Consider the following 27,133-nt stretch of genomic DNA (forward strand, 5'->3'; position numbering starts at 1 on the left):
TTATATTACTAGCTATATTTTAATTTAGATATAGGCAGTATTTTTTTGACTGGTGCCTAAATTCAGATTAAATTTTCATGGTTACTTACTAAAAAGTTTGCGTTATACTCATCAGTAATCAAATCACATTCAAATAAGAACGAGTATTAGCAACATATTCATCAATGTTACAATCTGTACTTTATAACTTACACAAAGGTGTCACAATGAAACGGTATGTTTACCATCTTATTTATCAATAAGATAAGTTGTGAACAGGATAACAGGAAGTCTACACAATACCGTACAATATATTCTAGAATATCACTAATAATATTTATACCTAGATATCAGTATCTACCTTGCGTAGATTTCAAACGAAATCGACGTTATTTCCATTTGAATAACGCCATATACAACTTTCACTAGTAAAAAAATATTGGTAAATCAACCAGAATATTGCAAATTCCACTTAAGGAGTTTGAAGATTATATATGATTTTTATAACCTCATACACGTTAGAACAGACGTTACTATAAACAAGATGGCATTCTTTTTGTCCCAAGTCCAAATGAGATCACGAGCAACAAAAATAATACACACCTGCTTCTAACCATAGGTTAATTAATTTATATACCACATCAAAACATTGTCGTAGTATCCCATTGATTTACCACTACCGTAGATACAGCGCTTGATACAAAAATGCGGCGAAAACTTGGCGCTTGTTTAGCTATACATTCGTACACAGCGGGTATATACATTAAAAATAATCGTGTCAAATTAAGAAAGTACGCATCGTCTTATTACATATAGTGGCGTGTAGTGCTTCGTAACGCGATCGGATTATACTGCGACTCGGATTGATCGAGAGTACTTGTTTTAGTGTATTTTAAACTATAATAATAATGTCATTACTTATTAGAAATATGATGATCCAGCCTTCTTTTTTCGCTTTCAGCTTCTATTTTTGCAAGTTATTACCACGCACTTCCCCGTGTCGCCAGTTCGGCGCCTAATCGCGCACTGAGGTAAAGTACTGCCAACGTCGCTAAATTAACAATAACTTTGCATCGCACTTTTTGAGCGCTTATGTTTAATCTACGGTAGTAGTAAATCTATGTAGTATCCATATTCATAGTGGTGGTACCAATGTTAAACATTATTATTATAATGTATAACCTCTTATTTACTCCAATTCAATGATATCGTCGATATCGTCAATGTTGAAATCTTCCAATGACATTGGTTCTGAAAAGAAACAAAAATATATTATAGTATTACGGTGGCCCCGAGTCCTGCAGAGTTTCAAAATTGATGTACTATAGGCGATGTGTTTATAAGTGGATTTGTAATCATCTTGAGTATATTATATTATTATATTGGAGCTCGGTGGCGCAGCGGTTAACGCGCTCGGTCTGCGATTGTTGAAGTTAAGCAACATTCGCAAAGGCCGGTCATAGGATGGGTGACCACAAAAAAATAAGTTTTCATCTCGAGCTCCTCCGTGCTTCGGAAGGCACGTTAAGCCGTTGGTCCCAGCTGCATTAGCAGTCGTTAATAACCACCAATCCGCATTGGGCCCGCGTGATGGTTTAAGGCCCGATCACCCTATCCATCCATAGGGAAGGCCCGTGCCCCAGCAGTGGGGACGTTAACTCATCACTCTTGAGTTGATATCAAGTGGAATTTCCTCTCGGAATTTTTTTTTTAGCTTAATCATTTTGCGGCGGAAAATTTCACTTGATATCAACTCAGAATCATGGTCAGAATCATCTCTCGAAGTTTTCGTTACGATGTTACTAACACCTTTATATTTTTAGGGAATGTGGCCTGTAAAGTCCCTCACCAGTCTTTTTCTTCTTTGGCGCACTAGACGGCACAGGCGGCGGCTGCGCGCCTCGTCTCTTGGTCTCGGTCCGCGGCTTCGATGCAGACGGCATTTCTGTACTGGTGACTCGTATCGACTTGTTTGCTGTCCCGCTGCAATTTTGAAATACAGTATTAGCATTAGACTCGCTTTAAATAGGGTAGTCGCGAAATTTTGTCGAGATTTTTACTTTATTAAAATTCATAAATAAGTGAAATAGAAAAATAAAACGTTTTTTGTCTTTATGTAGTAATCAGAATTTCATAATTTATTTTTAACTTAGGAAACTGCACAATTCTACGAGGTACCAACGAATAGTGGGTAGATTTTTCTTCAATCTTGAGTAAGTATGTGGAAGATTATTTTCATTGCGTAACGAAAATCATCCATAAATATACACTTCTCATCAGAAAAATTTAAATAATAAAATAAATTGTAAAGATTATCAGGAATAAAAATAATTTTACAGTGGGTAGTATAAGGTTTTCAAATTTACTTAAACCCAAGGGGGACGAATGTTTACATACCTGCTAGTAACAGTCGCCTTCCCGCTGCTGTTGATGATGATATTTTTAGATGTCCCCACTAGTGTAGTGGGGGGTGTTTCCTTCGTCAACGCAGTGGGGGGTTTTTTGACTTTCTTTTCTACGTTCGCTCCAGGTTTTTTCTTACTCCCCCATGAAACTTCGCTATCACCAAAGCGATCTGTCAAGTCGATAGTATCACGCCAAGGTCCAGCACTGCTCTGCTTTTTGTTCGGCGTTTGTTTTGGGGCTTCAGGTTGGCTTTTCCCGCTCGAAGCCGCACCGAGTAAACAGTCCAGTTTATTGAGAATACCATGAGTTTTAGAAATATGACTCTCGATATTATCTTGAGTATTGGTTGAGCGTTTAGCTTGTGGTGCAGCTTTAGGCAATGAATCCTTCGTAGTGGTGGTAGGCGTTGGAATCGTACTAGACTGCAAGCTAGTACTTTTTATGTTTCTCGGTTGTGTGGGCACACTTGTACTATGTACTGGTTCGTTATCGTCGGCGTCAACGTCGAGCGCCTGGATGTGGACCACATCTCTAAGGATCGAAAGCGGGTCGTCCGGGCTGTTAGGTCGCGATTCCGCACTGCTGCTCGACGAAGATACTTTCCGAACTCGCTCGGATTTCTTATCGGTCGTAGGGAACTGCGCAGTTTTTGTGGGCGTAGTTGTAGTTATTGTGGACCTGCGTGCAGATTTTCTGGTCGTAGGTGCTGATTTTGCGGGAGTAGGTGCAGATTTTGCGGGAGTAGGTGCAGATTTTGCGGGAGTAGGTGCAGATTTTGCGGGAGTAGGTGCTGATTTTGCGGGAGTAGGTGCTGATTTTGCGGGAGTAGGTGCAGATTTTGCGGGAGTAGGTTCAACTTGCGTTGCTGTCGCAGTAGCGCGTGCAGTCTGCTTAACGGGAGTTTGGGTTTTGCTTACATTGGATACGACGTCGTTATCCACGAACATCACTTCTTCGTCGTCGTCTTCAATGCTCTTACTCAGAATCTCGAGTTGCCCACTCTTGGTAATCCGGAGGATATCGCCCGGCTTGCAGACAGTCTGGTTCGACTTGAGAACCTTCGGAGCACTCGATGACGGCTCCGCAGTTTGCAAATTCACATTTTTGGATGCGATCGACGCGTCGCTATTTAACATACCCTTTAACAGCGGATTATTTTGTAGCACGGTCGTCGCACTTGGGACATTTGACCGTAAAACAGTGGCAGGCTGGCGGCGACCCGGGGCCGCACGCGGCTCCTCGGGGGCTTGAGGCAATCTGTTCAGGTGCGACGCGGGGATCATGATGTAGTCCGTGCCGGATACATTGACATTGAGGGCGGAGCCCGGTAAAGGATGGCTAGGCGGCGCGGCGGCCGGGGCTGCCATCGCGGAATACGGCGCGGACGCGGGGTAGGGGGCCGATGCGGGGAAGGGAGCCGATGCGGGGAAGGGGGCCGATGCGGGGACGGGGGCCGATGCGGGGACGGGGGCCGATGCGGGGAAAGGCGCCGACGCCGGGAATGGTGCGGATGCCGGGAATGGCGCAGACGCGGGGAAGGGAGCGGAAGCAGGGAAGGGCGCGGAAGCGGGGAACGGCGCAGACGCAGGCTTGGCCTTCGGCACTGCCGGCTTGCTAGTGGACTTGGTCGCGACTCTCTTCTTCGGCGGGGGCTCCGCCTTTACGTTAGGCGTGATGGTTTCCTCATCGTCGCTGTCCAGGCAAATGGTATCACTGATGGCCAGGCGCTCTTTAGGGGTGGGATTGGCGACGGTCGGCGTGGTCGGCGTTGGCGGCGCGCTGCTCTGCGGGACGGAGTTCGTGAACGATGCCGGATAAGGCACCAGCTTGCCTGCGGAGATCACTAATTTAGGTATCCGCGGCTGGGAAGGCGGACCCGCGGTAACAGTTACCGGCTGTGGCGGCCCGGCCGCTGCGATATTTCCGACGGCTTTTATAGACTTCAGTATGATAGGTTTGGCGTTCTTTTTGAGTGTGCCCTTGGGCGCGGGCGCAGGGCTGCTGACCGCGACGTCGTCGTCGTCCGGCAGGATACTCTCCTCCTGCACTTGCGGAGCGAATGGAGTACTCGGCGTCAAACTACTTCTTATTCTGTTGGGGAAAATAATACATACATATCCCATTTATCTAATTCTAAAATTAAAAAGCTATTATTCAAGCCTTGAGCTAATTTCTCTTTTCATTAGTTTACATTTAACACTCGACAACATTATAACTTATTACGAGAATAATGTGGTTGATTGTACATGTGAAAATATCGATATAGTAAAATTGTTTGTTATCCCACATTCAAACTGGGATATATCTTAATGCAGGGCGGCCCGCTATTAACCTGTTTAAAATTGTACTTTTATTCGGGAAATAAAGATTTAAAACGGAGCCCTTAACACTTTGTAATATACTTACAATCCAACAGGTACGACGTCGCTAGTAGCAGTCGGCACCGACTCACGGGTATTTACCCGCTCTTCTAATAACTTAGCATTCAGCCTTAGCCCGGGCTTTTTCCCCTGCGTTTGCTTTTTCTTTTCAGGTTTCTCAGGTTCGACTACAGTTGATTGTTTCCTAGTTTCCACAGTAGCCGGTTTTGCTTGAGGTGTTGCTACAGGATTAGACGGTTCGTTGGCAGGTTTGGTTGTCTCTCTTGGGTTTGCGTCTAGCATTTTGGTCGGATGGGCACGGTGGAGTTTCTTTAGTATATCGATACCTAACACCTGAAATGTTATCAAGGATGTTAAATAAAATATTTTTCATCCAGTCTATTTTAAAAACGATGATTTGTTAGTATATAAGTGCGCTCAGAATAGCTCTTCGCCAAGAAATTTTCTTCAAGGCAGGTAGAAATGAGTTTTGAATTAGGAACATAATAATGTTCCACAATAATACATTTATCAGTGTGTTCCACGTAATATGTAATGCGCGACGTCCACGAGCAAAGAGATCGAATGAAAATATTGAATAAAAAGTCACTGGCTGATTATTTGAGCGTCGCCCCGGTTGTATTTAAGAAAAAACAAACAAATGAAAAACGCGTGAGCTACATTTTTCTCATAGAAGTGGTGAAATTAATTTAAAAAAATACTTGATTATTTTACAACCTACAGACGCTTTTGGTTTGTCGACGTCTAAAGACAAAGATAAGGAACTATAAATTACACAACCTTCGGCCAAGTAGTTAATGTCATCTGCCGCAAATCTACAATAAGTCACGTCAAAAAAAAAACCTTGTAATGTTGATTGTGCATGTACTTATGTGAAAATATCCTACACCTATTGTTAACATATCATGTATAATTGTTTATTATCCCATAAAAATAAATTAATAAAAAATGTAAACAATCAAACCTTACCTTAACAGCGATATCATAAATGGGTCCACTGATGACTGGCTGGCAGGTGCTCTCAATCTCCTGCTTCGTTTTGAGAGTACTGTACTGCGCAGCTAACATGGCCGCGTCCTCGTCCATCAGAGGGTTACCATCCATATATGTGTGCGCTACGATCTTTATAAAGTTCTTGTTGTTCAGCAACGACGGGTGCAAGGGAATCACCTCGTCTCCAGTACTCTTCGGCTTTTCCACCGTTTTGCCTTTCGGTTCTTCCCGTTTTTTGCTTTTCGTGTCTTTCTGAGTTTTGCTTTTCGTTTCTTTCTGGGTCTTGGTATTGCTTTGTACCGGAGCGGCTTCGTCGTCGTCGCTTAAAAGGATGCTTTCGTCACAAATTAAATTGTTTGGAGTGTTGGGCACTTCTTGTTCTTGTTTAACTATTGATTCGTTGTGTGTCTGTTTGGTTTTCGGCCTTATCTCCTCGGTCCAGGATTCGTCGCGCCAATCATCATCTCCTTCCATAACGGTATCTTGTATATTTTCTATTTGTTTCGCGGCGTTTAGTGCTGCTCTACGTCGCGAGTATCCGCCCATGACGGGTTCTGGTGATGTCGATGCTTGAGGTGGTGGTGGCGGTGGTGGCGGCGTCTCTGGTTTCTGAGCTACTTTCTTCCGCGGCCGACCTCTCTTGCGGGACGAGCACGGAGTCGATGTCGGCGGAGTATCATCCTTCATCAAAAGCACATTGGCGATACTCTTCGCCAGTTCGTTGTTGAACTGACCCTTTGGAACTTTCCCATTTGTGACTATATTCCGCACCGTCGCTACCAGCTCCGATACGTCTTGCGGAAACTGATTATCTTGGAAGTTATGTTTAATCAGCAAGTCCATGATCCTACCGACCATTTTTTCTTGGATATCTTGGTCTTTGTCATTGGCAACGGTTTCAGATTTTTCTGCTTTGGCCGTTGCTGCTTTTTTGCCCTTTTTCGATTTAGGCCCTGGTTTAGAGTCCTCAACTTTGTTACTATCTTCAGTCTGCATTTCTTGCTTTAGATCTACGTTACTCGGTCCCGGTTCTGGATCATTTTGTGTCTCCGGTGCTTTCAGATGAGGTAAGTATAGTGATAAACTTGAAACCAGCTGATTTTGCATTTCTGTAATAAACAATACATGATTAAATTAAACTCCGAATACGAGAATAAATTGGAGTGAGTTTCGTGACCAAGTTTATATTATGATAGATTTTTTTTATTTGAGTGTAAGGTGCGTGAGAGTTTATTTACTCAGCGCGCTATTGGTACGTCTGGGCAAAAAATCGACAAAAGTCCAAGTTCTATTGTAGCCGTTGAAGCAACATTAAAATGAGTGTAAATTGTCTATATCGCTTCCGGGTATAAACACATGAGGCCAGCGGGTAACTTCAAAACTGTTGTAAATGAGCTGGTTACTAGCTAAAACATCACCAATGCGTTGTCGTGTTTGGTTATGTGTTGCTATTGTTGACGTACGTTTATGCGCGTGTTCCTGCTGGAACTGCATCCAGGCGGCGTCGCGCTCGTGCTCGGGCAGCCCGGGTTCGGAGCCGCGCAGCAGCGAGTCGTGCTCGTGCACCGCGTGCACGGCCGGCAAGCGCGCCACGCGCAGCAGCGCCACGTCCTCCACGCCCGGCGCCACGCCGCCCAGCACGTTGCCGCCGCACTCGTCGTATCTACACACACATACACAACTTGGGTGCGGAGCGCCGACCATAGGCTTACCACGACCGCATCCACGCACCTATAGAGGTAGATGCAGATTTCGAGAGGCAAAAAGATCGGTTCCTGGGAAGACCAAGACCAGTCATAGTCTTGTAGTGTATCCGTAGCAATTTGTATCGTCTTTTTAGCAGTGAATCCGAGATATTATGAGGTGAAGTTGCCATGTTATTCATTTTCGAAATAAAGTAACGATAAATTGATAATGAAATCGAGGCTCCTCCTTTTAGTCACACTTTAACAACAAAATTTTATAAACACAATTTTATTTTATGTTAAGTTATACCTGTCATTTTCTTATCCGCTGAAAAAGAAAGGGACGTGTAATCGACAGGCATACAATACAAATATACTTTATTGCACCAAAATAAAAAGAAATAATTACAAAAGACTCTTAACTAGGTACTTTTATGTAACACACAATCAATTCTAGGCAGAAATTTAAAAATCCTTCCACAATTTTATATTGGCCAATAACCCGACAGAATTAAGTTGACAGCACCCTTCAATCTAGTTGCAAATGGGCGAGATGCCTATTATATTCGCCCGGGTTATTTATTCATTTTAAAATTAACAATTGTCAATCATCCGTCCCTTTACTTTTCGGCGGATAAGAAAATGACAGGTATAGCTTAAAATAAAATTAGGATCTTCTTCTATTTGTGGGTTGTGAAGTGGATTACCAACCTCAGCAACCCTGGTGTCAGGGTATTGAGCCGCCATCAAAGGCCCCTGACATGACTCATGTAACGACTACGTGCTTACATCAGTAAGTAGTAACCGGGACCAACGTCTTAACGTGCCTTCTGAAGCACGGATCATCTTACTTTTGGACAATCAGGTGATCAGCCTGTAATGTCCTAACCAAATTAGGGATCACGATTTTTCTGATATTGACGGATTCGATCCCGGGGGCTCCGGATCGTGAGCACAACGCTCAACCACTGGACCACAGAGGCCGTTGCAAATTAGGATGTGTCTGCAGGAATCGGGATCACCATAGATATCTCACCTGTACAACTCGGTAAGTTCAGCCATGTTGTAATGTCGGTCGATCTGCTGTTCGTCGACGACACGGCACGCGATCGCTTGCTTCGTCACCGACCGCTCGTAGATCTTCTGTTCCATCGTGCCCTGGTATCACAATTCTATGGTTCTTATATTGGACAGAAATGTAAGTGATAAGATCATGCATGAACTTGGATAAGAGTGGAATAAGCGAAAGTGGCGCGTCAGGATTGTGATCAATGGAATTTCGCGGTATATGCCTACCCCCAACGGAAAATAGGCGTAATATTATGTATAATGTAAGTGAAGAGTGAAAACCATGTCGAAAGGGGAAGAGATAGGCACGGTTTTATTCAATAAGTAGTGGAATAGAACACTAATCACAGTTATTTGAGGGTCCCCCAAGAAAATAAAACCAAGAAAGGCTGTATCGCTTGGCGCAAATTGCGAGCCTGCAAGTTTTTCGGAAATCTGATAAATAATATACATATCCCTTAGAACAGCGACAAGCGGAAGCTTCACTGAATGCCTTTGCCCAACAGTGAAACAAAAAAGCTCGCGAAAATAAGTAAAAAATGTTTTACCAAAGCGACGAGCCGGTATATATAGCAATCCTTCTTCTGTCCGAAGCGGTAGACGCGGAAGATGCTCTGGATGTCGTGCGCCGGGTTCCAGGAGGTGTCGAAGATGATGACGCGGTTGGCCGCCACCATGTTCAGGCCAAGGGAACCCGCGCGGGTCGAGATCAGGAATAATCTGACGAAAAATATAAATATACCATATATACCAGGGTTGATGAGGTTAGTAAACCAGCTCATAATCCACACGGCATACTACTGAAAATTAAGTAAAATGGCACATCGTAAATCTGCTATTTTAGTCAGAATTCCCAAGCTTTTCAATTTTCACAAACAAATGAACACAAAAGGTCATCAAATGACAAAACTCACTTAGTTTTAAGGTTGTGTTCAGCGTTGAACTCCCTGCACCACTTCTGGCGCACCTCGGGCGGCACGGAGCCGTCGAGTCGGTAGTACTCTTGGCCTAAGCTCCAGTCGTTGATCTTCTTAAGGAAGTACTCCAAAGCATCCAACGTAATTAGAGATGTTGAGAATAACAACCTGCAAGACACGAAATGTTTACCAATTAGTTTAGATTCATCATCTCCACTGTCCCGTTTCACCGGGTCCGTTTGCGTAACCTGAAGATGACAGATAGACAGTACCGGTTGTTTACAGAGAAGCGACTGCCTGTCTGATCTTTAAACCCGCGAAGGGAAAACCGGCCCAATACAGCTTTGGTCACATACCTACGAAAATGCATTTCTCGGAAATGTGGGTTTCCTCGCGATGTTTTCCTTCATCGCTGAGCACGTGATAATCATTCATGATCCAAACATGAATTCGAAAACAAATCGGCATATATTGATTTAGGCCTGTGATGGGATTCGAACTTGCTCTACTGTGATCTGCGCTACGTACTGGGCTACCACGGCTCACCAATTAGTTTAGATTCATATTCGAAAATAGAACATTTGAAAAAAGTACCCGTTATGCGCAATATATAATATTAGCCACGTAAACCCCGTGATACCCCGAAGAGTTAGATTCCAAGAAAGAAAACAGGGACTTAATACACAAAAATGAATGAAGATCGCGATGAAAGCTTTTTTTGAAAAAATCAAAGCTGAACCAACATATAATGACCAGGCTTCACAATCGGGTTGGAAGGTCAGAGAACAGAAGAAGGCTTTTGTTAATAACTTGTTTAACCCAGGGCTGATAGTCGTAAAACACCTTCACCAACCCGCACTGGAGCATCGTGGTGGATACCCGGAGGTCCGTGAGGAATATTTACAGGCTGTTTATGTATTAAACAGCACCCGCACACTTGGCATAAGTTTACACTTGTACATACTCACACTTTATCACCCAACGCGACGCACTCGTCTAGAATTTTGAAGAACACGATGAATTTATTGGAGCTGTCCAGGGAGTCCAGCTTGTTGCCACCGTCCAAGTACTGCAGCCACCAGACCTCGGTCTCAGTCGGCTTGATATCCTCGGAAGCCGCCAAGTCTTCGCGAGCTAAGTCGTCTTCTAATTTCTCCGCTGTAAAAGCATCGAATGTTTTGAGAAAATATGTTATAGTCATCTTGATATAATTATGCACTACAATCTTCTTCACAAATTTTGTCATAACTGACAAAGGTTATGGGCTAATCAAGTATTTGGGTATTATTATGTACTATGGAAGAAATGGAGGGAGATTTTGCCCAGCAGTCTTAATGGGACTATACTTTTTGGAAGGGAATCATACGGAATGAACGGTGAATGATGGTTTATATGGTAATTTATTATGAAATAGTAACCAAAAATACAAACTTACGTTTCAACTTAATGTTGGTATCATCCCGCGACCTCATTTGGAAGTTGTGAAGCACTTGGGGATGTGACCAGATCTTCTGTAGAATATGGAAGTCCTTTAACACACTCTGTTTATTCTGCCTGTTGGAGCAGTAGTTCTGTATGTAGTGTCTATACAGTTCCCATTGGACTTCTGTTAGGGATATGAATACTGTATATTCGTGTTTCTTTGGTAGGTAAGGGTAGAGGACGGACGCTTCTTGACGTTGTAAGCAGCTTTCTAGGACTTTGTGAAGAATGTGCGTGCGTTGTTTCATCAGCTGAATGTCGTCTTCTTTTGAGTCTCTATGCTGCCCGTTCATAATCGGGTTTTCGAATCTGGATTAAGAAAAATACATTCGTTGTATAACAGTAAACAAAAAAAAATATGTAGTCTTTTATATGTTCTGTAAGTTTCACTTATTCTAACAAATATTGACTTTGAAGAAAACTTTCCTAGAAGCCAAGGTATATCCAAAGTTTATTTTTTGTCGTGACTTATTGTAGATTTTCCGCAGATGGCATTAACTACTTGGCCGGACAAATGGGGAGCGCTCAGGGCTCTCAACCGGTACAAAATTTAAGACAACAGGCCTGCCGGTGCCCAGTTGGGCGCAAACCTCGGCTCAGGGCGTCGTCTGAGAGGAAGAATATTTGAAAGAATTAATCGACCCAAGCGGGTCGATAGCGATAAACGCGAATTTTTCTTTTGGATGTAAACTTAAATGAACGTAATAAAATAACACTTGCCTGTTCGAATACTCTTTGTAAGTTCCAAGTAGATTAGGCTTCACAAAGTTGACCATACAGTAATACTCTCTGAGATTATTCTGCATCGGTGTCCCTGTCAAGACGATGCGTCGCTTGGTCATCACTCGGCTCATAGCGATGGCTAGTACTGAGGAGTCGTTTTTAAGGAGATGACCTTCATCGCATATGATTATATCGGGGCCAGGATCAAGCAAAGCTGTGCGGATTTTGTTGACGATTGTCGGACGGATGTCGTCCAACTCCGCATCAAGAGTGGTAAGGCTCCTGAACAACTCGTAACCAATGATGAAGATACCGCCTTCGTTGTACCAGTCTTCTAACTGGTACGCGCGCTCGTATGTCTTCTTTAGTTTTGATAGTTCGAAAACCTGTTCAATAGGAATGGTGATAAACATGCGGCGTTGTTACACAGGTGTAAAAGTAAGTAATATGCCAGAAGTATTTAAAATGTATAGTAATGAGTTGGCTGGTGAAACACCTAGCCCGCAAGGAAGATTAAATGGAATCAGAAGCAAGCTTTTCTACAGGAACGAACACAAGCTTACTCGTTCTCCAGTTTAAAAACATCAAACTGTTATAAATATAACAGTTCTCAAAAAACTTCTTAAAAAGTAATGCCCACACACAACCCAAACTAAGAATAATTACGATACCTGAAGTTTCTTTTTCAACTTGCGTTGCTTGAAAGAACAAAACACATTGTTAACAAACATTATGTAAATGACTAATTAATGTTAAAGTACATGCAATAGATGATTTTTGTTTTTATAGCATATGTGCTATTATTATATATTTTGTATATTTTGTAAAGCAAGGGTAAGCCTTAAGCCCTTGCTTAGGGAAACTTACAAAAAGAAAATTTAAATCGAAAAAAAGTCGATAGAGACGATACATAGATCGAAAGAATTTGTGGTGGTGTAATGGTTAACACGCTCGTCCTGGCTTGACAAGAGCTGCGGGTTCAAGTCCCGTCCGAGTCAGATATTTTTTCGATTTAAATTTTCTTAAGCAATAGAAGTCTGTAAGACAATTTGTATTTTGAAGAATTAATTTACAAATCCTTACACCACGATGGCACGTTTAACTTCAAAGGGTTTGAGAAACCACCGACTACAAGAAGACGCACACTCGTAGTCTAAGATGTTAACTTAAAACTTCCTCGACGGAGACGGAGTCGTCTTTAGTTGAGGCGGAACCAAAATCAATATTCTTAGACATCGCCTCAACCTTATACAGAGTCTACTCCAGCGAGGAGTGGAGGCATGACGTCATTATTTTCGTGCAACTCAGTGAGTGAAGTTCTCAAGTCGAGGACGTAAATGTCAACATAAATACCAAAATGCTTAGTTGAGGCCGAGTGGAATGGAGGAAGTTTTTACCTTTGATGGGTTTGCTCTTGGCCCTAGACTTGACCTTGCCAGGCATTGACGAGGCCTAAGATGGAACGAGCTCGCCCAGAAGGTGCCTGTTCACTCTGGCCTTGAAATTGGGTAATAACTAAATTGGGAAATACTAACCTTGGGTTATATGCATTCGGAAATACAGAAGACGGCAGAGAATTCCACTCCTTCAAGTTAACACCTTAGAATACGTGTGGAAGGAGGGAAGGTGGAAGACTATATTAGTAGCTCCAACTTACTTTGATCTTGTCAGTAACTGGACCGATCCACTTGTGTATCTCGTCGACCCAGTTGAGCACGGTCGATAGAGGGCAACATACGAGCGCGCGTTGCATGCCCACGCGGGGGTGTGTTAGTACCTGTCAAAGAATCTTCCAGTTAGTATTGGATCTGGATGAAGTGCGCGTGAGCGCATGAGCGGGCGCAGTCAAGAAAACTGCGTTACGCTTCTATTGTGAATGGCATCTAGTTTATGTTTAGATGGATTCAGAGGCGGACAACAGGAGTCCTAGTATGGCTTTGAAATAGACTACTCTGGGCGCCATCCCACTCGCGTCATACAACAGGCCAGAGGGAAACCACTGCCCTATTTTTCCCTAAAAAGTAGCATGGAAAATGCTACAACGACAAGAGCGTGGCTGTTAAATCAGTGATGATGATGTTTAGTAAACTGACCGTGTGGAGCAGCGCCAGCACTTGCAGCGTCTTGCCGAGCCCCATGCAGTGCGCCAGGATGCAGCCACCACCCGTGTGACCCGACTCCACGCGCTCCAGACTCTCAAAGCACGCGTCCCACATGAACTTCACGCCTTCATACTGGGAACAAACATTCACTTGATAAGCTTAAACCAAACGCGGATAATCCGTACAAACATCTTGCCGAGAGCCGTCTAATGCGCAAGTGCGGGGGAATCACAGCGGCTTAAGGTAATTTAAGACTAAAGTAAAAACCAGAGGTGGTGCGATCGATGACCGATACGAATTGGTGCGGGGTGTGAGAGTTACCGTCGTTATGATAGTGGGCTCGGTTTTAGGTATTTGGACTCTAAAGGTCCATTATGCGTGCTGTCGTCGACTATGTAGGCCAACATAACTCCTTTGAGCAGTTTAGAAGCCTTCCTGGGTTTTCACAGGATCTCTACCCGTTGTTTTATACCGTTCTATACATAGTCATCATCATCATCAGCCGTACGACGCTCACTGCTGGGCGTACTCGGATCTCCACGACGATCGGTCCTGCGCTGCCCGCATCCAGCGGCTTCCCGCGACCTTCACCAGATATCGTCGGTCCACCTTGTAGCGGGCCTACCCACTGAGCGTCGTCCGACACGTGGTCTATACATAGTCATCATCATCATCAGCCGTACGACGCCCACTGCTGGGCATAGGCCTCCCCCAAGTATCTCCACATAGTATTATTCTTTATTCTATGCTTATAGGGAGTTTTGTAAATTGATTTGGACATCACTATTTTGTTATGGATAGACTTGAATTGTTCCCGCATTACGCTGAGTAATCCAAGCGACAGTAATTGGCGATTCTTACCTGATGTGCTTTCATGACCTTGGTGAAGAAGGGGTGGATGGTGACCAGTGGGCGCTGCTCTTCAAACCCGTACTCCAGGCAGACCTCGTCGTTTATCACGAGCACGCTCACGCCTTCCTCGCAACCGAGGACCTCTCTCTGCGAATAAAATTATACACATCATCTCTTCTTATTCTGTCGTGTGCGTTGTGAGGTGGATTACCAACCTCATTAACCCTGGTGGCAGGGTTATTATTGAGCCGCCAAAGGTCTCTGACGTGACTCACGTACCAACATCATCTCTTAATTTATTTTTAACACACCATCACATGTATACCCGAAGAGGTAAGCAGCGTATAGTGTACAGCCATTCCTCGCTATGTTTAAGTCCTATATTTTAAGTCCTTGGAAACCACGCGATATCGATTATTTATGATCCAAACACGAATTCAAACGAGCCCGTACCGGCATTCCAAGCCATGACACTACTTTAGGACTATCACGGGTTTTTGATTTATTTTTTATGTTATATCATTTCTGGATACAGTATTCATTTCTGGGTAAAGAATTCCATTTCTGTCTAGTGGCATAAGGGTTACATGGAACAGATTTATTTGCCGAAACGACATCGGTATTATCTGGGCAACCGACGTTAACATTAAAAAGTATTGAGTTAAAATTTGAATTATGTTATTGAATGATTGTCAAGTTCATATTATTATGTTAATTTCTCAGGTTGATTTAGTTTGTTATATGCATAACAATTTTAAATCCGTATGCCAATTCTTGGCTGAATGTGCTGAGACCGATGAAAACACTGTAATATATTGTAACACGCAACATTCATAAATATTTTTGTATTTGTATTGAAAATATCTGCACCTGATACAATATACAGTCAACATTGTGAAACGTGTATAATTACTCTTTGACGGTATTTCTATGGGGGACTATCCAGCATACCTTTCCCAAAAAAGTATACAGGGTGTTAGTGACATTGTAACGAAAACTTTGAGGGATGATTCAGGCCATGATTCTGAGTTGATATCAAGTGGAATTTTCCGTCGCAAAAGTTTGGATTGGAAAATAATTTAAGAAAACACAAAAATTTTCATGAATTTTCCGACAGGAAATTCCACTTAATATCAACTCAGAATCATGGTCTGAATCATCCCCCTCAGTATTTGTTACGGTGTCACTAACACCCATACCTATTTGTATGGCTACCTGTATGTACTGGTACGGGTTGTAAGTGACATCGTAACGAATACTGAGGGGGCTGATTTAGCTCATTATTCTGAGTTAATATCAAGTGGAATTTTTGATCGCAAAAGTATAGAATTGAAAATAATTAAAAAAATAATAAAAAAATCATGACTTTTGCGACGGAAAATTCCACTTGATTTTAATTCAGAATCATGGTCTGAATCATCCCCCTCAGTATTCGTTACGATGTCACTAACACCCAGTATAGATGGCGCTGTACAGATTTGACTTCGCTTAACAGACATGTGTATCTTTTATCTTTGTTTTTGGGTATAAATAGCGACCCTTATTTTTACACTTAGGTACATAATCCACTTATTATTATTGTGAACAAAATAAAGAGAAGCAATATAAAGTGATCCAAATATCAAACAACAATTATTCTTATATATGCTTCTGCCATTACATTACATTTTTGAGTAAATGTATCCCGAGTAATGAGTAAATAGGTAATAATCACGTTAAATCTGAGCAGCGCCATCTACATTGTTTTTAGGGAATGTAGCCTGGAAAGTCCGTCATTATAATTACCTTGTACTGTTGTGTGACTAATTATATAGAAATATATGTTGCATACATGTATAAGCTCACGACAATATTCCAATTAGGCTAGCCATTCCATCGCATGATGAACTAAGAACCCAAACCTCACCCAAATTTCTTAAATTAATGTGATAGGTTGTGAGCCATATCGCGTGTAATGTTACATACATTATATAGAAATAAAGAGGAAATATATGTTAGTGTATGTGTAATAAATATCATTTTAGTCGTATATTGGCCCCGATTCCTGCAGACACCGCCTAATTTTATTTTAAGTTATATCCGTCATTTTCATATCCGTCGAAAAGGAAAGGGACGGATGATTCACAGCTCTTAATTTTAGACGGTTGGTTTAGATTTGTGCTTAAAATTGACGTGTGTTCCATAAATTTTGTGCTTGTCGATTACCCGTCCCTTTTCTTTTCGGCGGATAAGAAAATGACAGATATAACTTAAAATAAAATTAGATGGTATTTACAGGAATTAGCACCATTGTGTCGGAAAAAGCTGGAATTGAACTAAATAGGTACAATGTAAATACAAAAAGGAAATAGCAAATGAATCTTACCAGTTGAGCCTGTCTTTGGTTCAGTCTACATTTCCTCTCGAACTCCTCCATATTCGCTACAACTGTACTTCGCGCCAAAGACTTCTTGTCTATAACCTAAAAAACAATCGTAATTAATTAGCATTTACAATTCTTTACAATACAACATAAGACAAACAAATACATGTGAACTAACTTTACAAAATGTAACATTAGGTTTTATTTATACAACTATTAGTTTTGTTTTTTGTACAAATAAATTAAAAATCAGTAGTAAAATTTCCTGGTGGTATATTAGAACTTACAAGTTGAAAGGTCAAACAACTTGTTGTACATAAAGAAATTACGAATTATAGGATCGTTTTTCTATAATTTTATCTACTTTGATATCTTATAGATTTACTTAGGTACTTAGTGGTACTTACAAACAACCTCGTTTTACATAGACACCACACATTGACGTTATCGTACACGCGCATCTATGTGTGTGACGTCTGACACCATACAATTCAAGACTAAACTATGTTCGAGGGGAGTGAGGTCAACCTAGCTCAGATGCTAGTGGGGAGCGGAGAGTTGCCGTTCTATACGTAGGTAGTACATAAACTGCCTATATACATCCCACTGCTGGGCACAGGCCTCCCCTCAATCAACCGGAGGGGTATGGAGCATACTCCACCACGCTGCTCCACTGCGGGTTGGTGGAGGTGTTTTTACGGCTAATAGCCGGGACCAACGGCTTAACGTGCCCTCCGAAGCACGGTATCATCTTACTTTTTCGGACAATCAGGTGATTCAAGCCTGAAAAGTCCTTACCAAACAAAGGACAGTCTCACAAAGTGATTTCGACAATGTCCCCACGTAGGTAGTATTATACCTTAATCTATGCTAAATAGTAACGATATGTACTTACTTTCCTAATATTACGACGTCCCTTGAAGAACGACTGCGACACCTGTCGCGACCCTAAGTGTTCGACGGGAGTCCCAAACATTTCGTGCGATAGCACTCTGCAAATTAAAATAAAACAATCATATAGCTGATAAACAGGACAACATAAGTAAGTATAAAAAATAATCTCCTTCTTTGTTGATGTCGGTTAAACCTGTGCGAAAATTGTACTGTAAGAAATTACAATAATAATAAATAATAAATGATCGACGTAAATACGCTAATAACAGTGCTGTGCTACACTCTAACGTCGGAGGAATTCTTTTATTTTTTTAGTTATTGTTATTACTAGTGACTGACTGAATATGTAATGTACTTAATATTATAATTATATCACCTTTATTTGAGTAGTTTTCTGATTTGATTTAGTTTTAACTTAATTTAATTTTACTATTTTGTTTTATTGACTTTGGAATTTTAATGTTTGAATTTTAATTTTATAATTGCTCATGTAAATATGGGTTACATGCCTGAAATAAAATGATTTTATTTATTTTATATATTAAATAAGGCATAAATAACAGTACCCTGTTACAAGGGCACATAAACATAGCTGGCTAGGAGTGGGTATCTACATTCTTTTACTAAAATAATATGTATCTTATTGACAATAGCAAAGGTGCAAATCAGATTCGCCAAAAATCACAGATACGTGATTAAATGACACCTCCTTCGGGGGTACAGGCGTGAGGTGCGTCGTTTTGTTGAATATAACGACTATGGTCAAGTCTGTTACATGTCTAATTGGTAATTCGTCAAGTCCCCTTTTCGACAAGTTATGAAATTTGCCAAACGCGCTATTCGTCATCTCCGCCTACGGTCGCCTGCAGATATACTGGACCCCTCCGGTATCGCCTGCATCTGCATGGACACCTCTGGTGGTGGTGGTGGTATAGATATACCAGAGGGGTCCAGTATATCTGCAGGCGACCGTACATTAGACGGACAAGTTACGATGGGTAAAGAACGCTGCTATTTGCGTCTGTATGTTACCTATAATTAATTCAGATTTTTTAATGTGATTCAAAAAAAACTTAAGCATACGTTTATTTTGCTGCAAGCGAGGTGTTAACCCACTTTAGTAGTAGCCCAAAAACCTCGTCGTAAAAGGACGGCATAATATGTATATTTTTTTTCACTATACCTCATCTGTTTCTCTCGCTCCAGCATTTTGCGGCTGCTCCGGCGGGCGCGCCGCGGGCCTCCGCGTTTGCGAGACTCAGGCGCGTCGCTACGTCGCTCAATGAACTCACTCACAAGCTTCGCGCGTTTCGCGTCGTCGGCCCTAAAATAAGGAACTAAGTCAATTGTCGAACTTCCCCCATGGTGCATATTGATGACATAACGTATACTTTGGAAATTTACTTGCTATTTTAGTAAGGATCCGCCAATCTAGGTGGGGTACGCTGCAGGTAAACAAAACTATCAAATATTCTAATCGATTCGCAATAAGAACTGCTATAAGCAAACGCCGGTCACTCGCGCCATATTACCAATTACCCGCAAATAATGTGCATTTAATAGCTTCATGCAAGTTATTTCGAACAAGATCTATTATTATACTAAGAAAATCTTCAAGTAGTGCAAATTCAAGTCAATAAATAAATATGAAAGTAATGGGTAAAAGGAGCGTTTACGAGGCCCTCCATGGTTCTAGTAAGTTTTTTTTACATGACATTTTGATTACATTGTTTTTTTTTTGTAATTGTCAGTTCTCAATAAAAATCGACACGGAATGTATTGTTTTTGCATGCGATGTTCGATTATTCTTCGACGTATTCGCAGTTATTGGCTACCAGAAAAAAAACGCTATCTGTGTCTTTCTTACTTTTTCTTACCTCGAAAGAGTGAATAAAAACACATAAAAGGCCATTCTTAAACCTTCGTTGGTGATTGTTAATAATGATTATATGCACAGTGAAAAATGAAGTGACGTGTGCCAGGATCGAAGAAAATTTAATTTTCATTCTCTGCTTACCCCAGTGGGATAAGAGTCAGTTTATGTATTTAGAGTGAAAAATAAGTATTTCCTTTTACCTGGCAGTATCTTGTTTCTTTCCCATTCGCTTGAGCAGTTTCTCTTTAGTGGATACCCACTGCTTTTCCTCTTCTGATGAAGAATCTTCATCGTTCTTACTGCGATCTCGTGTTGCATGGCTTCTCGTAATAATTTTCTAGAATTGATAGGAATATTATTAAAAAAATTGTGCCAAGTAATGTGTGATTCTGACCATGATGCAACAATATATATATACTGGTACTGGTATATTTAGAGAAACGTCATAAAATATAATAGTTTTATGTATGTACAATTACATGACAATATAAACACTTCCTTGAAAGCATTCTTACATTTTTATTTTTAGGAGAGGGACCCTTGTCCTGTTTCCCCAGATTATCATTGCTCAATACTACAGGTGCGTGCAGCATATTTAGTTCTTTGTTCATCATCTTATCCGCTGTCAACATCAATGACTCTGGTTGTTTCATTACCACATTAAGTTTCTTTTTACTAAGAGGCATAGGTTTCTGTGTTTCTTCATTAGGCTCGTGCTTAATTTTTGAAAGAACTTCGTCGGAATCACTGTCGTTCATCAAAGAGCTTTTGGCCATACAGTTTTCACTTGTCTGTAAACCCTGTGAACGAGAAAATCCAGGTTAAAATAATACAATTTAAGCAATATTAAAAAGTTGAATGACGATTGACGACCTAAACTCTACAAATTAGTTGAAAACTTGTTGCTACTTACCACAGGCGGGGGTACTTCGTCGTGCACATTGGTTTCATCTTCCGAAGCCGTTAACTCATCACGACCATCAGAATTGGGAGTTGCAGGCCTAGAAGCATCAACATTTGACTTGCTCGACTGCCCTTCCGTAGCGATTTTACTCTTTGCTTTTGCCTTCTTACCATCTTTTAGAGATGATCGATTCAATGAGTTCAAATTAATTAATCTGTGAACAACAGGTATATTATTAGGTATATTCTTGTTTATATTACATTTATTTAAATATCTGCAATAATTAACTCACCGATCAACTTCTATATCCTCTTTGCTTCTATCAGTGATGTCTTGATATCTGAAATATGTTTCTACAAAAGTTTCCGGCAGTTTCTCCAAAATTATAGCAGCATTTTGATATAGTTTCGTTTCGTTAGGATCAATGCGATAACACTTCCATCCACTACGCTCAGTGTATAGCGGCTGATCTTCCACTTTAGATTTTTTATTTGTCTCTTCTGCCTTTTGTACATTATTTTCTGGTTTACTTTTACCTTTGCCCACTTTTCTTTTGGATTGTTTAGGTGCTTGTACATTATCATCAAATACAGGCATTGTAGGTTCACATTCTAACATTTCAACAGGATCATCGTAATTAATGAGAGGCGATTCTGGTTTATTATTGTCTTCAGAAACAACTGAGGAAGTTTCAGGTGCATAGTCATTCATAGATTTATTTGAATTTGCTCTTACGTCTCTCAACTCATCATTTTGTTTAGATTCTTCAGAAATGACTTTCGGTAAAATCTTGTCATATACAAATTTCACATACTTTTGATAATTGTTGATTTCGTTCTGATCTACAGCAGTAAAACCAGTAAAATTCTTGTCAATCTCTGTGTCAATTTGTTCAGTTGAATCTACGTTATTGCATTGTATTTCATCACCTGGAGCTTTGCTACTTGTTGAAGGTTTACTTTGAATGTCATGCTTTCGGTTTTTATCTTTTTTCGCGGTAACTGACACACTTTCAGTCTCAGAATCTGAAGACTCAACTTTTTTTTCCTCTTGCCTTATCCTTTCTCGCATTTTTCTAGTAAGAACAGCCACTTCGTTTATTGCTGGTGCTGGTGGAGGCGATTTTTCTTTTTGTATTGGCAATTCTTTATTTTGTTTAGTTTCAGGTTTCTTGGCTTTTTTATTTTTTAGTCTTCTGTCAGGTTTCTTTTTTCCAGTAGGTTTCTTACTATTATTACTTGCCTCGTCAGAACTACTTTCCATCAGACTCCCTTTAGCTGTTACAGCATTAAGTGGTTCAAAAGCCTGTGGAATTAGTAAGCTCATAGCAGGATCGTATTCATTATTATAGTCAGGTTCATGTTGTCTGCGGACCCTTAAAGAACTTTGACTAAATATTTCGGAATCTTGCTCACTCTGACTTAGAAAATCTTCATCATAATTGGAGTTTTTGTACCTTTGAATAGAATTTCTGACGTCAGTATGTTCAATTTGTTCCTGCTTAGTATGTACTGCTAGTACATTTTCAGGAATATAAGTCATTTCATCAAGATTTGCCTCAGGTTCTGTTTTTATTATTGTAGAATCTACTACACATCCAGAAGGCTCATCTTGAGGTTCAAGTTTAATGAGAGTCGTTAGAGGTTCTTGTAAAATGTTATTATCTTCAAAATTTTCATTTTCGTTAACATTATCAGGTAGAAAGCAAGATTTAAGTTCTTTCATTTGTACTTGCGACACCCAGTTATGTTCTTCTGTCTGATTTTCTCCTTCATCATTGTTAAAATCATCTTCAAAATTGTTTTCATCATAGAGATCGTCATCACCCTCTTCTAAATTATCTTCTTCTATATTATGAAATGCTTCCTCTGACATGGTGTTTACAGAGTTTATTGTCAGGCTGACTGTAGTTTTCTCGTTATTATCAAAATCTTCAGCAGTATATGCCGAAACTATTTCAAAGCAAATATCTGTCAATTTCTTCACTTTTTGCATATGAACATCATTTTGTTCTATTGCAGGATCGTCATCTTGCCCGGAAAAATGATACTTTCTGTACAAAAGGCTTTTTACAGTTTCAAAAGTCATATCTTTCAGCAGACATGGTATAAACAATATATTATTATTTGAATTACAGAGTACATTATTTTGAATAGGCAGTTTACAAGTTGTGATATAATCTTTCTGGTCTCTTTGTATCCACTCTACACATAGAGAAAATAGTGACTTAAACTCTTTTTGATTGTCGGGTATGGAAATGTCATCAATCAATGTACCAAAATCACATATTATTTCTGAAGCTTCATATTCAATGTCATTGATCCTGAGCTCATTGGATGTATTGGCTTTATTACTATATAATGCTCCAACTTTTTGATAACACAGTTTTTTCAGTGATGGTACATTTGTGGCATACTCAACGGTTTTGTTGTTCACTGATAAGGAACTAATATCTGTTGTTGATTTTTTACCTTCTTGTGTCAGCATATCTAAAGAAAGGCGAAATAATGTGCTGGGCATCTGTTTTTTCTTTACATTTGACACAGTTTTTTCAATTTCATGAAATGATTCTCCAGCTGGATTGAAATTTGAAATTTCTGAGTGCTTTTGCAAAATGTGTCTGTGACATGCATTTAAAGAAAGCCGAAATAAAGTGCCAGGCATTTCTTTTTGTTTCAAATTTGAAATAGCATCATCAATTTTATATTCTTGCTCTTCAACTTTATTCATGTTGAACATTTGCATTCCTTTTTGCAAAACAATTGTACACAAAGATGTGAGTGTTTGTGGGTTTAAAGAGTTATTTAATTCAGTTGTAGATTTTGTGTTATTATTTACAGTTGATACAGAATTCGTCTCAGAATTGGTGTCCAAGAAAATTTGATCATCCTCTGGAAAACTTGTACTCCCACCAGAAAACTTATCAGGCTCCACAACAAAATAACTGCACACATAGTTTTTATGTGTAGAGTTTAGCCACTCACTAGATATGAACGGAGCACATAGTGAAGTCACCTGTCTTTGATAGTAATTTTTAAAAAAATCACTTACCATTTTTACAGTCACATAAGAATCAGGAGGTTTTTTATTTCGGCTGTCCTGGGCTAAAAAAGACTGCGTTGGTTTTACCTTTTTAACCATCACCGAATCACTGATCCAAACAGAATGTCGATCTTCGATGTTAAGTTTTTGTTTACCTTTCTGGTTTTGAGTTTGTGGAGGAGGTTTTTTAGCAATTTTGATAGACAATTCTTTATTAAGAAATACAGTTTTAGGATTGAACTTGGATTTTTGAGATTTACTCTTTGGTGGCACTTGGATGGTTTCGACAATTTCACAATCACTATCACTATCTTTTCCTTTAGCTTCAAGAACTTTTGGCTTTTCCCTGTAAGATATTAAGTTAGTGTGTTTGAGAAATTCTTGGTATTGTTTAGATAAATCTTCTTCCATCTGAACTATATTATGTTTAGCAAGTTTTAGCAATAAAAATGACTTTTTGACACAATAATCCATTTTGAATGTGTCAGTCACATGGTTCGTGTTAATTTTTTTTGTAATGAAGTCTTCAGACTTTTGTGTCATAAGTTGACCTAGTTCAGATGTTGTTTTTACTATACTTTTCAGGAAATCGCAAGCCTTTTCAGATTGTTCTGCAGTTAAGGCAACATTCTCTTTCATGGGAGTCTCATATGGTGTGGTAGTTTGCACACCTGTTGACATTGTTTTAGTAATGTTTGTTTGACAAGCCATTTCAATAGTTTTTTTATCATCAGGATTTAACACAGGTATTTCAATTGGTGCATTTTGGGAAGGTTCACTCGATGACACCTTTTTAATTTTCAAATTAGTGCCTTGCATTTTCTGAGCAATGAAATTTTCAAATTCATTGGACATGCCCCATAAACCTTTTTTATCTTCAGTTGAACCATCAGGAACCTCTATCACCGTTGGTTCTGGACTGATTTGACCATCTGGGTTATTATCACTATCTTTTGTTAAGTCATGTGTTTTGTCAGAATCAATTCTGCTCTTCTTTTTTGGGCTTTTTCCTGGACTGTCGAATTTCTTAGATGTCCTCTTTCTTTTCTGCTTGGTACCAACTCCAATTTCCTTTGTGATATCAATATCACTAATCTCTATATCAGATTCATCTGAAGAAATACTTTTGCCTATTTTGGGTTCCTTTTCAGGAACATATTCATCATCAGAATAGTACTTTTTTCCTTTCCTTCTACTTCTAGGTTCATCATCAGACAATTCTACATTTGCAAATGGATCCTCATCAGAGTCCTCATCATAATGAAATGTCTTTTTTGCCTTCCTGCGAGTAGTCCGCTTAGATGTGTCTTCTACTAGTAATGAATTATCATAGAAATCATTATTTATGTCATCACTTTTATCATCTATGTTGTTCACGGTACTATCAACATTGTTATTTTTTAAGATTGTATGTATTTCAATTTTATCATTTTCAGTAGATTTCAACACCTGCTCATCTGAAGTATTTAATTCAATCTTTTCACCTGAATTTTCAATATTAGTTCCAAGACTCTCTTTTAATTTGCTTAAGGACACATCATCTGCATCATCCTCATCATCATCACCATCAAGGCCTTTAAATTCAGTTGCTTTTGTGTCTTGTTCCTTAGTTTGATCTTCTAAGTCAGTAGCTTGCATAATACTGTCTCCATTGGTGTTACTTGTTTGCTCAGCCACACTGTGACTGTCTTCAATTGTTGTCGAAAACAAATTCTGTAATGCAGCTTCAACATTATTCAATGTACTATCTGTATCAGCCTGCAAAGTTGTATGAGCATTGTTTGCAATACTTTGTTGTAAGTTTTTTCTTGGACGTCCTCTACCTCTTTTTTTAGGTGGACTAGATTGTTCCAATCCATTATCAGTAGTTTCATGTATTAAGTTATTTGCAGCTTCACTGTCACTTTGCTGCTCTGGTGTCTGTGGTGGAAGTTCTGTGCCTGAAGTCCTTTTAACTCTGCCTCTTTTTCTACGAACTTGCTTGATATCATCATATATAAAATCATTTGAAGGTTTTTCAGAAAACCGTTTACTACGTCCTCGTTTTTTAGTCTCGAGTGCTGGGCTATTTGAATTTAGTGTACTAACATTTTCTGCCTCTATTGTTTCATTTTGGGCTAACAAGCTTGATTTTGGTTTTCTACCCCTTCTAGTTTTAGTAGTGGGTAATTGTTCACTAGCAGTTGCCAAATCAATTTGTGTAGGCTGTGGAACCGCCTTTACATCAAGATTCTTTTTCTTTCGTCCCCTTCTCGGTTTAGAAGGAATTGTTTGCACATTTTCATTTATTTGTTCCAAAGACTGCTGGGCACTGTCTTCGGAAACACTCGGGGGCTGTTCGGCACTGCCTTCGGAAGCACTCACGGGCACAGAATCAATTTGGGTACAACTTGTAGCACCGGCTTCATCGCCGATAAGCTGTTCGTCACAGTTAGACGACAACACAACTTCATTGTCGTACGGAATTTCACAAATATTGTTTGGCAATACCGGGGCTTGCGGTGGTGGCGGCACGATATCTGCCAAAGTCACAAATTCCTCTTCTTCGTAGATAGCACCCGCTTGGAATTGTTCAAATGCGTCCTCTGGTATACATAGGCTGTTAGAGCTCAAATTAATTTCTTCCGACATTATGACGATTTACACTGAATTTAACACTCAAGTAAAATGTATACATCATAAGCACGCACGTTTAGAGAAATCAGCACAGAACATAACATCAAATTGAAAATTTCCAACAAAATAGTGTGATTATTATTACTGAAGCTTCAATGCCTTCAATTCGCTTTTTTTTAATCTGTGTTGCTATATTGTAAAACCTTGTAGTCAGGCCTTTCTCACATCTCTTTCTTACATGAGTCGTCAACCATCTAAAGATTGAGATGGAAAACGTTCATTTCTGGCATAGATTTTGTTCATTTCTGGCTAGACTTTTCGAAGACTAGGCAGTATTTTTTACAACTTGAATACAAATAACTTTTGGTATATAATCAAAAATGTTCTTAATTATTTTCCTTGTGATAATCATCGATTCATTCCATAATATCTCAGTGGATTTTATTAAACTTTGTATGGTTTGCGTACAGCAGTCGAACGAAAATGTAATATGCAGGTCTTTATTTTTATTTATCTTCCAATTGTAGCAATCCAATATTTTATTTAAATTTTTGTTTGTAGCAACTTATTTTTTTCGTTCGAAAATGAATATCGCTCAATCTTTACAGCGCCATAATTATATATTGTTTTTGAGGATCGTAGCCTGGAAAGTCTCACATTATCTATGATATAAAGACAGAGCCCGAGCCGGGACTCGAACCCCATAGAGCAACACGGACCTGTTTTGCTCAAACCCGTGACACTACTATGTAAGTCACGTTGAAGTCATGCCATGCATTCCCCGACGCTGTTTTGTATTGGTATTTTTTGTGGTTGGTTTCACAGCTAATATAAGAGATATATCAGCAAAG

At 40.0% G+C, this 27,133-nt stretch overlaps 2 protein-coding genes across 6 annotated transcripts in view; one reads left to right on the plus strand and one right to left on the minus strand.

Annotated features, from left to right (window-relative positions):
- LOC126374176 (PX domain-containing protein kinase-like protein) overlaps nt 1-27,133 on the plus strand; it is a 94,224-nt gene that overhangs the window by 11,866 nt on the left and 55,225 nt on the right. Inside the window, exon 12 of one of the 2 annotated variants that reach the window (XR_007567407.1) lies at nt 17,723-17,738. The exons of the other annotated variant lie outside the window; for it this stretch is intronic. The gene's annotated coding sequence lies outside the window, so the exon portion shown is untranslated. Of the gene's footprint in view, nt 1-17,722; nt 17,739-27,133 lie in introns of those variants that run through there. 2 annotated transcript variants of the gene reach the window in all.
- Nucleotides 90-26,442, minus strand: LOC126374138 (uncharacterized). 4 transcript variants are annotated; one of them, XM_050020595.1, is made up of 24 exons: nt 20,917-26,442; nt 20,634-20,838; nt 20,236-20,520; nt 19,921-20,057; nt 19,028-19,168; nt 17,846-17,942; nt 16,954-17,049; nt 14,598-14,735; nt 13,728-13,868; nt 13,292-13,411; nt 12,306-12,332; nt 11,632-12,020; nt 10,865-11,220; nt 10,398-10,587; nt 9,427-9,597; nt 9,061-9,232; nt 8,481-8,602; nt 7,223-7,422; nt 5,736-6,868; nt 4,792-5,099; nt 3,215-4,476; nt 2,377-3,151; nt 1,829-1,962; nt 90-1,230 (listed from the first exon to the last, which is right to left on the minus strand). In XM_050020595.1, the coding sequence occupies exons 1-24, from the start codon at nt 26,295-26,297 to the stop codon at nt 1,169-1,171; spliced, it is 12,042 nt and encodes a 4,013-aa protein (XP_049876552.1). In that variant the 5' UTR covers nt 26,298-26,442; the 3' UTR covers nt 90-1,168. The 4 variants fall into 4 exon arrangements, with proteins under 4 accessions (XP_049876552.1, XP_049876550.1, XP_049876548.1 ...); XM_050020593.1 differs by having other exon boundaries at nt 2,377-3,172; XM_050020591.1 differs by having other exon boundaries at nt 2,377-4,476.

This window comes from Pectinophora gossypiella, chromosome 17 (assembly GCF_024362695.1).
Source record: "Pectinophora gossypiella chromosome 17, ilPecGoss1.1, whole genome shotgun sequence".
Lineage (NCBI taxonomy): Eukaryota > Metazoa > Arthropoda > Insecta > Lepidoptera > Gelechiidae > Pectinophora > Pectinophora gossypiella.